This window comes from Salvia hispanica, chromosome 2, assembly GCF_023119035.1.
Source record: "Salvia hispanica cultivar TCC Black 2014 chromosome 2, UniMelb_Shisp_WGS_1.0, whole genome shotgun sequence".
Classification (NCBI taxonomy): domain Eukaryota; kingdom Viridiplantae; phylum Streptophyta; class Magnoliopsida; order Lamiales; family Lamiaceae; genus Salvia; species Salvia hispanica.
The window spans coordinates 39,912,509-39,928,742 of NC_062966.1; the positions used below are offsets into that span (position 1 = coordinate 39,912,509).

General features: G+C 34.8%; 3 protein-coding genes across 3 annotated transcripts; 2 read left to right on the forward strand and 1 right to left on the reverse strand.

Moving 5' to 3' along the window:
• Positions 1-901: 901 nt before the first annotated feature.
• On the reverse strand, positions 902-3,064 carry LOC125207925 (protein LIGHT-DEPENDENT SHORT HYPOCOTYLS 10-like). Its single transcript, XM_048107448.1, has 2 exons — positions 2,419-3,064; positions 902-1,115 (listed from the first exon to the last, which is right to left on the reverse strand). The coding sequence occupies exon 1, from the start codon at positions 2,944-2,946 to the stop codon at positions 2,431-2,433; it is 516 nt and encodes a 171-aa protein (XP_047963405.1). The 5' UTR covers positions 2,947-3,064; the 3' UTR covers positions 902-1,115; positions 2,419-2,430.
• Positions 3,065-9,857: 6,793 nt separating this feature from the next.
• LOC125204763 (phosphoenolpyruvate carboxylase) lies at positions 9,858-14,695 on the forward strand. The gene is made up of 11 exons (XM_048103490.1): positions 9,858-9,961; positions 10,209-10,399; positions 10,975-11,363; positions 11,450-11,534; positions 11,619-11,841; positions 12,011-12,114; positions 12,207-12,294; positions 12,387-12,541; positions 12,654-13,652; positions 13,733-14,119; positions 14,210-14,695. Exons 2-11 carry the CDS (start codon positions 10,232-10,234, stop codon positions 14,501-14,503), a joined length of 2,892 nt encoding a protein of 963 aa, XP_047959447.1. The 5' UTR covers positions 9,858-9,961; positions 10,209-10,231; the 3' UTR covers positions 14,504-14,695.
• A 177-nt stretch (positions 14,696-14,872) lies between these two features.
• On the forward strand, positions 14,873-16,019 carry LOC125208666 (anther-specific protein LAT52-like). The gene is made up of 2 exons (XM_048108318.1): positions 14,873-15,071; positions 15,570-16,019. Exons 1-2 carry the CDS (start codon positions 14,921-14,923, stop codon positions 15,899-15,901), a joined length of 483 nt encoding a protein of 160 aa, XP_047964275.1. The 5' UTR covers positions 14,873-14,920; the 3' UTR covers positions 15,902-16,019.
• Positions 16,020-16,234: the final 215 nt, after the last annotated feature.

Consider the following 16,234-nt stretch of genomic DNA (forward strand, 5'->3'; position numbering starts at 1 on the left):
AATTCCAAACAGTGGCAAAGTATTGTTGGATAATCCCTATACAGCAATTTACAATCAACAAAATACCATTGTTTCTCACTACAATTTGTGCATTTTATTATTTTTTCATATAAAACAATAAAACTAATAATATTGACAGCTCTAAAATATATGTAAATATTAATATCAAAATTGATCATTCAATTCATTCAAATACTTACGATCTTTTTAATATCTTAATTGCGTCATAATGTTACATAAAATGTTAAAATCCATAATGTTATCCTTCATTCATTCACATATCTATACTTTTTTTTATTGTTCACTCGATCTTGATTCTTAATTGGAAGCTATTTTGATTGGTGGAAGGATATTGGACTTCTAGTCAAATTAAATAGATATACTATGGATTTTTATTCTAAGATTATTTTGAATAGTTCGCGTGGATGAAAATTTGTAGCCATACAATAGTATTGAGATAATTATTCTAAATCGGATGTCAACTCTAAGATATTATGTAATGCAGTTAATAAGTATAATAGTCATAATAATCAAAGCCAGTTTTTTGGTATCAGTAAATGAACATAAATTTAAAATCTGTATTACAATAAAATAAACTCGAACTCAAGAACTTTGGCTTATATCACTTTATTACTAGACCAACGCACACACTCATCAAACCTCTTTTATTATCAGGGATGCTTTCTAAATTGATTAACAACGTGATCGGTTCGATTATAACATAATCGACTGATTAACGATTAATCATCCCTATTTATAATAATAAAGTACTACTTATATAGCTAGCTAGATTTTACAAACACAGAAATGCATACTAAAACTACATATCATAAACTCAATGTTCAGTTGCATAAACAAAACTTAAAATAAAGACATTTAAATCGTGCATCAACAAAACATATAAATGTAATGCTGTTAATTACTGATATTTCTAAGAAATATAAATCCCATCAAAATTCTTTTGTTTATAACAAATAAACAGTACTAGTATATAAAATTGATGAATTGCAGTATGCTTGTTCAATTCGGCTATAAGCTTAAAACTGCAATTATCTCTGAATTCTGAAATGGATCATTTTAGCCATATATCTTCTCTTCTTTCACTTTCAAGATTGCTGCAAATTACAAATTCAACAATGTTAAACTTGTCACCAAATATGTTAATATATCTATTATTGTCTCTCTTATTTAAAACCTTATTAATTAAGCCCACCTACCACTCTAGATAGATGGTCACTTGCACAAGCATACTACCTCCAAGTACTCCTACTATATAAGTAAGAATATGTAATTAATAGTAATGAAGAAAAATAGGCAACACAAACACACAATTGATAAATAGAAATGAGGACAGCTAATATCATATCTTAATTTGCCTAGTAATAATTGTTGCCATGCAGAAGCTGCTTAGATCTATATTTGCAAATTAAAATGAGTTCAATTTTTAAATTGACAAAACCAATAGTTTAATCAAGAATGTCCTTCATAATTTAAATATGTATTAGGGAAACAATTAGTGAGCTAATTGAGGATGAATATGTTGATATAACATTGTCATTCATTGGAAAATAAACTACCTCATGATAAAATCATTATATTTACTCCAACTCTACGTAATTTTGAGTTGTAATTTCCTACTTATGAAACAAAAATTTAATTATAATGATGCAAATAAACCCTTACCCTCTCTCTCACACATACACACACACATGCATACAAATTTATATGGAATGAAATGTTGAAGAGAGTTGTTTGAAATTTGAAGCAAAAATGGGTGTTAGCACCAAAATAGAAGAAAATAGACATATATGTCAATTGATCATCTGAGGAGTACTTGCTCATAATTAACTAATGTTACTGTTTAATAGAAATGACATAGCAACAGACTCTTCATCTTTGTAGAGATATGAGACAACAACAAAAAAATGATGTTACTTTAGAAAGAGAAAAGACATTCCTATGGTTGTCACTGATTATAATTTAATGAAAGAAAAAGTATAATAGTAAAAATTTGAGCCCAATACAAACAAGCTGCTGATGCAATTGAGAAAATAATTCATCTACATATACATAATATTATATATGTGTGTGTTGGAATTTCAACAAGCAACAGAACTCACCCCCAAATTTGTGAGCACCAAAACATATATTTAAATGATTAAATTATAAAAAAAAATTCAAATCCCACAAGGAAAAATTAAAATAAAACTCTTTGCTGGTTTCAAGTATACATGTTCATGTTCAAGAACTGAAGCTGCATATTTATATGTTTTTAAACTCTTAATTAGTAGCAAAAGGGCATGCAAATTAGGGTTTTTATTTAATTTAGGGTTCCTATTCTGCAGCTGCAGACCTAAGCAAAATTAAAAAAATCAATTTTGACATTATAAAATTCAAGAAATGTTATAAAAAACTCACCTTAGTAGAAACTCAGACCTCAGAATGCTGCATAGGGTGAAAAGTGGAGGTGACTGTTTCACTAGTCTTCTTCCTCTTCTTCTTCTTCCGATACGGGATTCCCCGCGCCTTGGCCTGGGAATCCCTGACCTCCCGGAGGTAGACCCGTATCGCCCCATTGGCGAACGGATTGGTCTCCTGGGCCCCTCCGTTCTCCTCATAGGCCGCCCTGAGGCGGCCTATGAGGGCGTCCAGGCTGCCCCACGCCTGCCTGAGCGGGCAGGTGCAGGGGCCCGCGGGCTCTGGCTGCCCAAAAAACACGCACCCTTGCATGTGCACCTTTGTCTTCCCGAACTGGTCGAGGTAGCGCATGAACTCCAAGACGTGCCCGTAGTTGCAATCGGGCACGGACAAGGGCGGACGCTGGTTCCGCAGGTACTGGCCGAACGTGTTCCAGTCGCGACGCTTCTGGGACTCGTATCGGCTTAGAGGCGGTGCGGCGGCCGTCGCTTTGGAAGATGAGCCTTCCACTCTCCCACTATTGGACATGATTATTGGAGGGAGAGATGAAATGTGATTTGTGATTTGTGATATAGTGAGATGGGAAATTTTGGAGTGGGAAATCAAATCAATGAGGTTATTGAGGAAACATGGTATGGGCCAAAGGAAAGTGCTTTCTTTAGCTACCTTTTTTTTTTCTACCTTGCAACACTATTTTCTTCCCTTTAATGGTACTAAGTGTAATTAGAATGATGCTTTTTTTTATGTCTCTATATGTAATAAATATAATATTTTAATAGTATATTATTGGGGTAGCAACTAGCATCATCGAAAAGCAATCATTATCAAAAATTAACCACCCTAATTAACTAGGTATGGGGTTTAGTAAAACCATAGTTAATTAATTAGGGAGAAAGTGAGATCGACAGCATAAAATCCTACTTTTATTCATAGGCTTATTGAAACATGTCTCCCCTAAGATTTAGACTAAGATTTGATTTGTTGGGGCTTTAATTAAGATGCGTTAATTATGGATTAATTATACAATTTTCACTCTATATTTTGATTTTTTTTGTAGCTTTATAGGGACAAGTGAAGAGTATTTAGATTTTTATTTAATCGGTTATTCTTTACCATCTAATCTCAAGATTCATAAACGCAAGTAGACGTTAAGATATATTTTGGTTAATTAATTGAAGTTTAACTTCTTTGGGAACTGATTATTTTTAGTATTAGATGTGTACCCATTTTAACATTTTATTCCGTTTCTCAAAAGTGTGCATTATTCATTTTCCGAAAATTACCCCACCATTATCTTTTTACAGCAAATGTGTACCTCTTTTTCTACTTATCTACATACTCCCTAACATTTATTATAACACATATTAATTGAAAGACCTATAGAAAAAGGGTAGAGAGGGTGCAAATTTGTCAAGATATTATTTGGGTTATACTACTATATAGTATTAATTCCTATATATAGTTAATAATTCCAAATGATGGAGTTTTTTTCTAAATAAAACTATAAAATGGCTAATGATACAGATACAAATACGTTGCTGGTGTCGAAAGGTAGACACGTCGTTGCAGCAACCATCTTTGATAATGCACCAGGTTAAATAATGAAAGTGAACTCTAATCTCAAAGGATTGGAGTAGAGTTGTCATACCATGTGATTGACGTCAGATCCAAAGGTCAATATTATAATTTTACGGCTCCCATGATCAACTCTGGGATCGATCAACCCTCGACTCCATCTGGATTTGCCAACTTATTTTTTGTTTTCGCCAATTTTTTCTTTCTAAGTGTAATGAATTCCATGATTGGTACTCAAATACACCATAATAAATTCGTTTGACAATTAGACACCTACGAGGGAAAAAGGTCTGATTTTCACACAATCTAGGATGATTTGGTTGAACCTTGTAGATTCCAATTGAAATAAATATAAAAAGAGAGGGATAGGCTACATGCAGGTATATATAGGTAAAAGGAAGAGCATTATCTGAATCAATCACGTAGGGACAAAAATATTTGAGAAATCTGCAAAATGATGCTTTCGTTAGTATTAAATTATTATTGTTAGCCAGTAGTTATATACTACTATAATCCCAACATATGATAACACTTTTAATGAAAATAATACTATTTAAATGGGCCATCCATTTTTTTATACAATCGATTTTTCAAATTTAATATCTTCTGCGAATATTTTCGTCCAACTGATTTTTTTCTTTTTCTTTATAAATGTAAATAATTGAAATAATAAATTAAACTTTGATTTTTAAATAATTTGTAAAATTAATTATAATACAAAATAAATAACACTAACTTGAATTATTAATGAACGAACGCTAACAAATAATGCTCATATAAAGCACGTAACACAACATTTGTTTGTATTTATTAATTTGGCACACATTTTTATTTCCTAAATCCTTAATATGGCAAACATTAGATTATTGAGTTAATGTGGCTCAAGAAGAATTTGGGCCTAGCCCAATTTGTATGAATAAACAGTGGGCTGTGGGCCTTGATGCCATTTCGATTTAAATAAAAATTCTTAGCATAGTTTCTTACCCATTAATTTGAAATCGCCATTTGTGATTCTTCAATAAAAATAACATCGAAGTAATTTTTTGTTTTTTGGTCTTAAAATTCACTTCGGCAAACTAATAGTGTTTTGTTGCTCAAAATTAATTTTCCCTTATTTTAATTTTGTTACATGAAGACCTAAGATTAATTAAATGTGACATTATTAAAAAACTATATATAGTGAACTATCTAAGACCTAAGATCAATTGCTCCTCAGTTGGTTTTGAGAAACTCAAACACTAGGAACGAGTTATTTCACATATATACAAAACCCAATTCTTGGTATTGTCGAAATTTGAATATCGGGAAATATAATTTTATGAGTGATTAACCGTTCAAATCTCAATCACTATAACATTTTGAGATTAAAAGTGTAATTTACATGTATATTTTTCCTCATAATTTACAAATTATTTTTAATTAAATCGTTAAGTGGATCCAGATGGCATCGCAGAAGGTCAATCAACTCACAAGCTGAAAAACTCCATTACATTAAGGCAACATGGCTACCATCGAGGCATCGATCATACATGGTGCAACAATTTCATCCCAACCGTCACCCAAACTATCTATCAGTAATGACTGTCGTATCACCTCTGCCTTCCGAAGTCACCAACGACTTTCCATTATATACTATCCGACAATTTCTACTTTCTAAATAGTCAGTTAATAGAAATAAATCCATCCCTATATTAAATTACACACGTACAAAGTACGCAAGAATATATGGATCTAGTGAAGAATCTTCCATTGATCGAAAACGAAATTCAAATCGTTCTAATAGTCTGAAATTGACTAACTGTGGTGATTTAATTATTCCATTATTCAAAAAAAGATGATATATTAAACCATGCGTTCAATAATTGCAATGACTTATCAATTTGTTAAGCAAGTCAACAATATTCACGCCTGATAAGGAGGCATTATTCGTAACCTTATTCAAACTTTCGCTTTCAAGAATTTATATAAATATAATTCGATTTCTTTAATGTAATAATTCAAATGTATTTGGACATCAGTCTCTACACCACACAATAAAATAAATAAAAAAGAGAGAATAATATTTTTTCTTATCATTCCGATTATTACTATTATTTTTAAATAAAAACTACTCCATAAATTAATGTAATTATTTTCAGTTATCAACGTGATATCACATAAAATAATCCTAAGTTCTTCCCACCAATGGGGGCGTGGATTAGGGCCGCCCATTACATGATTACATCGACATGATTTAATAAATAATTCCGATTTTTGTAATAATAAACTTTTCGTTATACTTTTCTGTTTTTGGTTTTTGCGGTTTGGCTTTGGGTTGACCGCTTGTCTTGAAACCTTTGCTCGGTGCTGGCCAGCTCGAGCCTTTTCCGTTTATCAAAAATAAAAATATGTGTAAACTTTTGTTACTACTCGTGCCTCGTGACATTTTTAGCTTGAACGTTTATAACACATTAAAAATGGGTATATAAGTTGTATTTTTCTAATAGTATGATAAAATGATTTGGAGTTGAAGAATTTATTTTTTTAATTATTTTTTGACAGCTTATAAGCCGTTGATAAGTTAGTTTGGAGCTTATTTTATCAAATATTTGTATGGAGATCAGCTCAGGCAAATAATCTTCTGATTGACATTTCTATTTTGTTTGAGAATATTTTAACTTTTTTTTAGTGGAAGAATTAGATCCGAATTATAGTCAAAAGATGAAATTTTGATTAAACAGAAAAGACACTTAATTGGACTTTCCATTCTGTCGGAGAATATATATTTTATCACTTTCTTGGGTGGAAGATGAATATCGTGTTTGGGGAATTTACTTTTCATTTCAATTTGGAAAATAATATAGGTTTCATATTAGTTAATTGAATTAAATAAAAAAATTTATTCTCATTTCTTTTTTATTTTAATACACATTAAATAATACTACCATTTTGAGTATCACCAAAAATATCATTTTTATATATGAATGAACAATTAAAAAAAATAAAATTTTATAATTTAATATAGTATTTAATTTTCAAAATGTTAATCTTATACTACATTCATTTATGAAAAATAGTTTTATTTCTCGTTATAGGACATCCACCAAAATTAATTTATATATATTTATAAAATTTCTCTTTTTAATTAATATTATATGATTTATATCCTATTTTTCACTAATAATACGTTAATCAATTTTTATTTCTATTTTTCTTACTTAACCTATTTCTTTTACATTAAAATGTGTGTAATTCAATTAAGACCTTTTGTTTTAGGGACGTAGACATGTAGTACTATAAAAAAAATATATACTAATATACTAACAAACATATAAGGTAGTAACACACAAACAAAATGTTTGAAAAGCTAATAAAATAGTTTGATATTTAGAGCACCCACCCACCACATAGTGATAGTCCACTTATCAACTGCCTAATCCGAATATCCGCCGACCTCATCATTTTATAATTATGTATTTATTTAATTTATTCTAGGTACTTCAATAATTCATCCTATTTTAAATAGAATTATTGGTCTCCCTACCCAATTTTTTTTGGGTTTGGTAACTTAAGTACTTGGATAGTTAATGTTGTTTGCTTTCCATTAATTTGGGGGTGTTTGTATTCTTCGAATTCTGGTGATCGTCATTATATTACGAACATACAAACATAAAAATTTGAAATAGAACTAAATTAATCAAGTTAGATTCGATACTGAAAATTTGGGGATATAAATAAAAGCACACATATAGTACTCAAATAATTTAAAAGTTGCATCACTACCGCCTAAAGTTGCACCACCACGTAGCTTTAATTAATATATGTGTGAAATATGCAAATTAAATATTAATACAAGCTAATCGAATAGTTAAAACTTAAATGTTTTAGAATTATTAAAGTTTGAACAAAAATTAAATTTATAAATTTCTTTAAAAATTACTATGATTTTTTAAACACAATGGTCCCTGAATGTGACAATTGCACATCATTGTTCGAACAATAATTACTTATAAATGAGATTCTATCCATTTATTAACTAATAGTATGACTTTAATTATATATTTCTTTTCCCATATAAAGAGTTAATGCTTCATTTTTTTAATCCGCGCACGTTATTTTACGGTTTATTCTTCATTATTTTTTTTATTTTTTTTTAGTACTTTTGGTTAAAGTAATATAGAAAAGGTTTGAGTTCAAGACTTTGGAATAAGTAAAGGACAAGAGAATCCAACTAGATCAGAATAAAGTTATATCCTAATTTATGATCTCTATTATTATTCGTTATATTTTAATTAATTAAAGTGGACAAGTTTGTGAGTTTATCTAGTGCACAATAGCAATAGTACTATTATTTAGAAACAAAAATAAAATTAAAAAGCATCTTTGAAAGGCATATTCTTAGTCGGTTAAATTGTCAAAGACAAATAGTCAAAGACAAATAATATTGAAAATATCTTTACTTAAATGAGAATAATTGAAATTGGAATATGTCACATTAAGTTCGGAGAGTGAAATTTCGTGTCGATTAAAACTAAAACCTAACTTCACTTGAGTTATGCAACATAAATAGATTATATTGCAACAAAACCAGTTTTTTTACTATAACTAAGTGTTAACTTATTTTTGAGTTGATAATTAGGAACCACTTCCATTTAATTAAGGAGTTTATAATAATTCTTATACAATAGAATATATATAGAGATCATAGTTTAAAGTTAATTGGATGACAATAAATCGAACTATATTAACTAGAATTAGAATAGTTTCTAACAACATCGACCTAATGAGGGAATGAACAATCATCAACCAAGAATCGCGATCAATTCAAATATGGCCTTTATCACAAAACTTATATTTATCTGTTGTTATTTTATTTTAATAGTAAAATATAGCATAGGTTTCGTTATGGGTGCGTTAAAATGACAACACCTCTTAAAATAACATCATACCACCATTCCTAGCCTATCACTTGTACACGTGGACGAATAATAAGCTGACATGTGGCAATGAAAAAAAAAATAAATACTCAAGTGTAAAATTTTCGGCCCGCAATATACAACACTGTATACAACAATTTTTCTCGATCAGCAAAATCCAACACGCTATACAACAATCTGTAGATTGCTGTGTAGCGTTTATAATATTGCTGGATACGTGGTGGTATAATGTCACTTTAAGAGGTGTTGTCATTTTAACATAAACCGACTTCGTTATACTGAAGTATACCTAATTTAAACTTAATTTTTTTAATATTAATTTTCTTTTATTGGATATATAATACAAATATACAATCAGTAAATTTCAACTTGGATATTGATACCTTTTAAAATACCATCATACCACCATTCCTAGCCTATCATTTGTACACGTGGACGAATAATAAGCTGTCATGTGGCAATGAAAAAAAAAATACTCAAGTGTAAAATTCTCGGCCCATAATATACAACCCTGTATACAATAATTTTTCTCGACCAGCAAAATCCAACACGCTATACAGCAATCTATAGATTGCTGTCTAGCGTTTATACTATTGCTGTGTAGCGTTTACAATATTGCTGGATAGTGTCACTTTAAGAGGTGTTGTCATTTTAACACAAATCGGTTTCATTATACTGAAGTGTACCTAATTATAACTTAATTTTTTTAATTTTTTAATATTAATTTTCTTTTGTTGGATATATAATACAAATATATAATCAGTAAATTTCGACTTGGATATTGATATCTCTTACTACCATATTAAATCTAAATAAACAATCTGAACTCCTCTAATTCCAAAATAAATAATTTATTCATCACCAAAACCAATTTGAATTATCCAATTAGAATTCGGATACAAATTTTGCTCCTCGTGATATGATTTGTCTCTATATATATCTCCTCTTCTCTACTCTTAAACTACCTAGTTTTCCTCTTCCTCTTCTCTCTCTCTCTCTCTCTCTCTCTGCGATCCCCTTCTCTCTCAAGGAATCAACTTTCCCAGCTTGAGGTACACTATCATGGACTCTTAGTCAGCTCCCTTTCAATTTCCACCATCACAAAAACTTTCAATCTTATTCACAAACAGTAAAACCGTCCAATTTGCATGTGAATTTCGGCACATTTTGCATGAAACGCGCCTTTTGCTACTTCAATTGAAGCTCACATCACATTCGCGCTGATTGATTGAAGCTGCGCTTGCTTTTTCTGTGGTTTTCTGAAATTGATTTTGCTCTGTTTTTAACTTTAATTTTTAGAATTGGGAGTCGGATCGGCGGCGATGGCTACGAGGAATTTGGAGAAGATGGCGTCAATTGATGCCCAGCTGCGTCTTTTGGTACCGGGAAAAGTATCCGAGGATGATAAACTTGTTGAGTATGATGCTCTGCTTTTGGATCGGTTTCTCGATATTCTTCAGGATTTGCATGGAGAGGATCTCAAGGAAACGGTACACCTATCTAATTTATAGTATTAGGTTTTAATTTGGGGATTTTGACTGAATTGGGTGTTTTTCAAGTGTAAAAATCTGGTCTTGTGAGTTTTACTATGTGAACTATGTGATTATTCTGATGTTCAATGATTTGGAATTTGGGGATTGTTTTTTATTTGAAAAAGAGTAGTTTGTTGTGATTTGAAAGTGATTCTTTTCTGGTGGTCCAGTGGTTTGTCACTTGAAGAGTGAACATGATCAGCTTTCTTGGAAGTTTCTAGAAAGTTTGTAGAATAGAATTGGAATTATGTTGGAATTTTAACTCTATGAAGTTGAATTTGAAGTTATGGTATTGTGATTCTATATCAAATTGTGTTCTGATTCATAAAATTAAGACTTTTTATTGAATTTTTTTCTACACTATTTTTATTTGTATGTATGTTGTGTTAGTGTGTGTTGTGTGTGTTTAGGAGGCCCCTAATTTGACAACTATTTGGAATTTCAAATATTTATTTTGGGTATGGAATTCAAGTTGTAAGAGCGTTTGGTGGTTTATTGGAGTACTGAAACATCTTTTTCTCCCATCATTGAAGGTGCAAGAATGCTATGAGCTTTCTGCAGAGTACGAGAACAAACGGGATCCAAAGAAGCTCGAAGAGCTAGGGAATGTGCTGACAAGTTTGGATCCTGGCGATTCGATTGTTTTGGCGAAAGCCTTCTCTCACATGCTTAGCTTGGCCAACTTGGCTGAGGAGGTTCAGATTGCTTACCGCAGGCGGAACAAGAAGAAGGGAGATTACACGGATGAGAACTCCGCCACCACTGAGTCAGACATCGAAGAGACTCTCAAGAGACTTGTGGTTGACTTGAAGAAGTCTCCTCAAGAAGTTTTCGATGCACTGAAGAATCAGACAGTGGATCTGGTCTTCACGGCTCATCCTACTCAGTCTGTGCGAAGGTCGCTGCTTCAGAAGCACGGAAGGTTGGATCCTTTGATTGTTATGCGTTTTGGACTTACTATTCGTAGCTTCTCTTTGACTCTTTCTGACTTAACCTGTCGTTTCTCAGGATCCGGAATTGCTTAGCTCAGTTATATGCCAAAGACATTACTCCAGATGATAAACAGGAGCTCGATGAGGCACTACAAAGAGAGGTGATTTATTTGGAATTAGTGTTTATTGTCCATGTATTCATAAGTATGTGCAATGTATCTCACATGTCGTCTAAATTTTTCTAGATTCAAGCTGCTTTCCGAACTGATGAGATCCGAAGGACTCCCCCTACTCCCCAAGATGAAATGAGGGCAGGGATGAGTTACTTTCATGAAACAATCTGGAAAGGTGTACCTAAATTTCTGCGCCGTGTTGATACAGCCCTTAAAAACATTGGGATCAATGAACGTGTTCCTTACAATGCCCCTCTGATTCAGTTCTCCTCCTGGATGGGTGGAGACCGTGATGGTATAGCCCCGATGCTCCAAATTATTACTTTATGCGTTATTTGTAATTTGGTGAATTTATGATTCATAACAAGTCATTATGTTATTTCAGTAGCTATATAGTATATAATGATTTCTAGGATAACCTTCTCATGAGACTAAAGCTCGAATTCTTTGTAAATCTTTTGCAGGAAACCCGAGAGTAACTCCTGAGGTCACTAAGGATGTTTGCCTTCTGGCAAGAATGATGGCTGCTAACATGTACTATTCACAGATAGAGGACCTCATGTTTGAGGTACATAAATCTAGAATCTTTGGTTGAAGATGATCTACGTCTTGAAACGATTTTCATACTCTTACTCATCTAACTTCGTAACCTTTCTCCAGTTATCCATGTGGCGTTGCAATGATGAGCTTCGCGCTCGGGCTGATGAACTCCTAACATCTTCAAAGAGAGATGCCAAGCATTACATAGGTAATACTTTGTTTGTTTCTCTTGATTTTTCGTAAAACTGGCACTTGTCTGAATTCTGAAATTGAGGACTCTTTATATTCCTTGTGGTGCAGAGTTCTGGAAAACAATCCCCCCAAGTGAGCCCTACCGCGTCCTTCTTGGTGACGTAAGGGATAAGCTCTACCAGACACGTGAGCGTTCTCGTCATTTGCTAGCTCAAGGAACGTCTGATATCTTAGAAGAGGCAACTTACACCAATGTGGACCAGGTATTTGAGAAAATTTCATGATGCGACTCAAACCGTGCTTAATACATTGAACATGTGGCCCATCCGATCCACGATATAGACATATTACTAAATTAGCATGATCATTTTGCAGTTCTTGGAGCCACTTGAGCTCTGCTACAGATCTCTTTGCGCTAGCGGTGATCGAGCAATTGCGGATGGTACCCTTCTTGATTTTCTAAGGCAAGTTTCGACTTTTGGCCTGTCGCTGGTGAAACTAGATATAAGGCAAGAATCGGACAGGCACACTGATGTGCTGGATGCGATTACCCAGCATTTAGAAATAGGCTCGTACAGAGAATGGTCAGAAGAGCGTCGTCAAGAATGGCTTCTGTCTGAACTCAGCAGCAAAAGGCCCCTCTTTGGTCCAGATCTACCCAAAACAGAGGAGATTTCTGATGTTCTAGACACGTTAAATGTCTTGGCCGAACTGCCGTCTGACTGCTTCGGTGCCTACATTATCTCCATGGCCACAGCAGCCTCCGATGTTCTAGCAGTCGAGCTTCTGCAGCGTGAATGTCAAGTGAAGCATCCTCTGAGGGTCGTCCCACTTTTTGAGAAACTGGATGATCTTGAAGCCGCACCAGCTGCTGTTGCACGCCTTTTCTCGATTGATTGGTACAAAAATAGAATCAACGGTAAGCAAGAAGTCATGATTGGGTATTCAGACTCTGGTAAAGACGCTGGTCGATTGTCAGCGGCCTGGCAATTGTACAAGGCTCAGGAGCAGCTCGTTGAAGTCGCAAAGGAACACGGAGTGAAACTGACTATGTTCCACGGCCGAGGAGGGACTGTGGGAAGAGGAGGCGGCCCTACTCACCTTGCTATATTATCCCAACCACCAGAAACGATCAACGGATCTCTCCGTGTCACAGTTCAGGGAGAAGTCATCGAGCAATCGTTTGGCGAGGAGCACTTGTGCTTCAGAACCCTCCAGCGTTTCACTGCTGCTACGTTGGAACACGGTATGCGTCCCCCCATCTCCCCCAAACCTGAATGGCGGACACTTCTGGATGAGATTGCCGTGATTGCTACTGAGAAGTACAGATCGATTGTCTTCCAAGAACCTCGTTTCGTTGAGTACTTTCGCCTGGTAAGTGTCTACAAAATGTTATAATTAAGTTTAAAACTGGATATTACTTGTCCATATAACGCTATCTATGAACCGTGTAGGCAACACCGGAGCTAGAATATGGTCGGATGAACATTGGGAGTCGTCCATCCAAGAGGAAACCGAGTGGAGGGATAGAATCACTGAGAGCTATCCCTTGGATTTTTGCATGGACTCAGACCCGATTCCATCTGCCCGTTTGGCTAGGCTTCGGAGCAGGATTCAAACACGCGATAGAGAAGGACATACGAAGCCTCAAAACGCTGCAAGACATGTACAACAAATGGCCCTTCTTCAGAGTCCAAATCGACTTGGTTGAAATGGTTTTCGCCAAGGGAGACCCTGGCATTGCTGCCTTATACGACAAGCTCCTCGTCTCGGAAGACCTGTGGTCGTTCGGTGAGCGACTGAGGTCCGACTATATGCAAACACAGACTCTTCTCCTCCAGGTAAACTCCTGGTTGCTATCTAATAGTGATTTGATTCGATTTGATTCAATTCATTTTGAAATCTAATATGTTTCTTCGTTTCTTCGATAGATTGCTGGACACAAGGATCTTCTCGAAGGAGACCTGCACTTGAAGCAGCGGCTTCGTCTGCGTGACTCCTACATCACAACGCTAAACGTGGCCCAGGCGTACACACTGAAGCGAATCCGCGACCCACACTACCATGTGAAGCTGAGGCCACACATCTCCAAGGAGTACATGGAATCGAAACCTGCTGCCGAACTCGTGAAGCTGAACCCCACGAGCGACTACGCCCCGGGACTCGAAGACACCCTCATCTTGACCATGAAAGGCATTGCTGCTGGACTCCAGAACACCGGTTAATCTAACTTCGCACCTTCTGAGACGTTCCCCCCGGCTTCGTTGCACGACTCGGCCACTGTTGCCATGTCATAGAGTGTGTTGATCATCTTCCCCTTTTCGTGTTCTTGCATAATGTGTCCTTTCAGACTAGTCTGATCTTCAGATACTATGTATCTATCTATCTATCTCAATAAGTGACACTAAATTAATTTACTTTTACTTTTCAATTTTATGGTTTTGAAGTTTTTTTATTTGAATAAGCGAGAGTTAATCTCAATCTCTTACATCCAAAAAGGATTAATGGCTAATAGAAACAATCGCTCCACCACTCTTTTTTTTTCTCTCATTATCTATAAAAACTCAATTTACATGATTCCATTAATATCTTCACACAACAAGAGAAGCCAATATCTATATATATAAAACCAAGAAAAAAAAATGGCAAAGGCCGGGCGTCTTGTCTCTGTGCTCTGCATTCTGGCCTTTGCGACCGTTGCCCGCAGCTACGAGCTCTTTAAAGTCGAAGGCGATGTCTACTGCGACCCATGCCGCGTCCAATTCCAGACTCCTCTCAGCAAAAAGCTCTCAGGTAATTTGCATACAAGTCGGGTTTAACGATGCTAGTTAAATTCAAAACATAATTTAGGGGCCGGGTGAAAATCTCAAAACAACGTTGTTATAGGGGCGGGTTTAGGCCGGCTCTTGCCCTCTAAATCCGCCGCTATTTACAAATATAAATACATTGACTTTAAGCGTTCAGTGAAGAGTTCTCTCGATAAATATAGTACTCTCTCCCTCCCCTATTAGGAGTCATTCTTTGACCGGGTACGAGTTTTAAGAAATGTAAAGAAAAGTTGTTGAAAAAGTTAGTGGAATGTGGGACCCATTTTTTTATATTGGTTTTATAATAAAATGTGAGTGAATTGAGTTAGTGGAATGTGAGACCTACTTACTATTTATGGTAAAAATGAAGTGTGACTCTTAATTGGGGACTGATCGAAATAGAAAAGTGTAACTCTTAATAGGGGACGGAGGGAGTAGTTTTTATGATGATTGAATCCTTGAAAAGCACGTGCATATGTTGTAGGAGCCGGAATTAAAGTGGAATGCAGGAACATTGAGACAAAGACGCTGACTTTCTCGGTCAACGGAACGACCAACGAGCAAGGCCACTACGTGGTGGAGGTTGTGGGCGACCACGAAGACGACACGTGTGAAGTGGTGGCTGTCACCAGCGCGGACGCTGCATGCAACGTGCCCATGGATGACATGACCGTGTCACGGATCGAGTGCACTACCAACAGTGGGATCCACACCGACGTCCGCTACGCCAACCCGCTCGGGTTCATGACCAAGCATGCTTCTCCTCAATGCCTATCGGTGTTGAAAGATTTGATGATCGACCAAATTGAGGATTGAGAACACAAATTACGCCTTTGCCATTTTGAAGATATGATCTTCTCTTGTCCAATTGTAATCAATAATAAAACTTATGAAAGAAAATGATGAAATGAGATATATTACTTTATCTTTCAAATTTTATTAATTAATATTTATGTCAATCACTACTCAATAATTTACTACCTGAGGGTCTAGCTCTACGATGATGAGACGTGAACGATTGCGTCCCAAATAAAAAATTCTAGATATGCCACTAAATGTTACGGTGATTGAACTAAAAACAAAACTAAAAACAACTGTTGATTGAAATGGTACAAGGAAATGTTGTCCCATACTATATATCCTTGCTTC

Excerpts from the sequence above, each read along its gene's own strand:
- LOC125208666 (XM_048108318.1), top strand. The coding sequence starts at position 14,921 with ATGGCAAAGGCCGGGCGTCTTGTCTCTGTGCTCTGCATTCTGGCCTTT. Across the intron at positions 15,072-15,569 it reads TCTCAGCAAAAAGCTCTCAG|GAGCCGGAATTAAAGTGGAA; the intron begins GTAATTTGCATA and ends CATATGTTGTAG.
- LOC125204763 (XM_048103490.1), top strand. The coding sequence starts at position 10,232 with ATGGCTACGAGGAATTTGGAGAAGATGGCGTCAATTGATGCCCAGCTG. Across the intron at positions 10,400-10,974 it reads GAGAGGATCTCAAGGAAACG|GTGCAAGAATGCTATGAGCT; the intron begins GTACACCTATCT and ends CCATCATTGAAG. Across the intron at positions 14,120-14,209 it reads CACAGACTCTTCTCCTCCAG|ATTGCTGGACACAAGGATCT; the intron begins GTAAACTCCTGG and ends TTTCTTCGATAG.
- LOC125207925 (XM_048107448.1), bottom strand. The coding sequence starts at position 2,946 with ATGTCCAATAGTGGGAGAGTGGAAGGCTCATCTTCCAAAGCGACGGCC.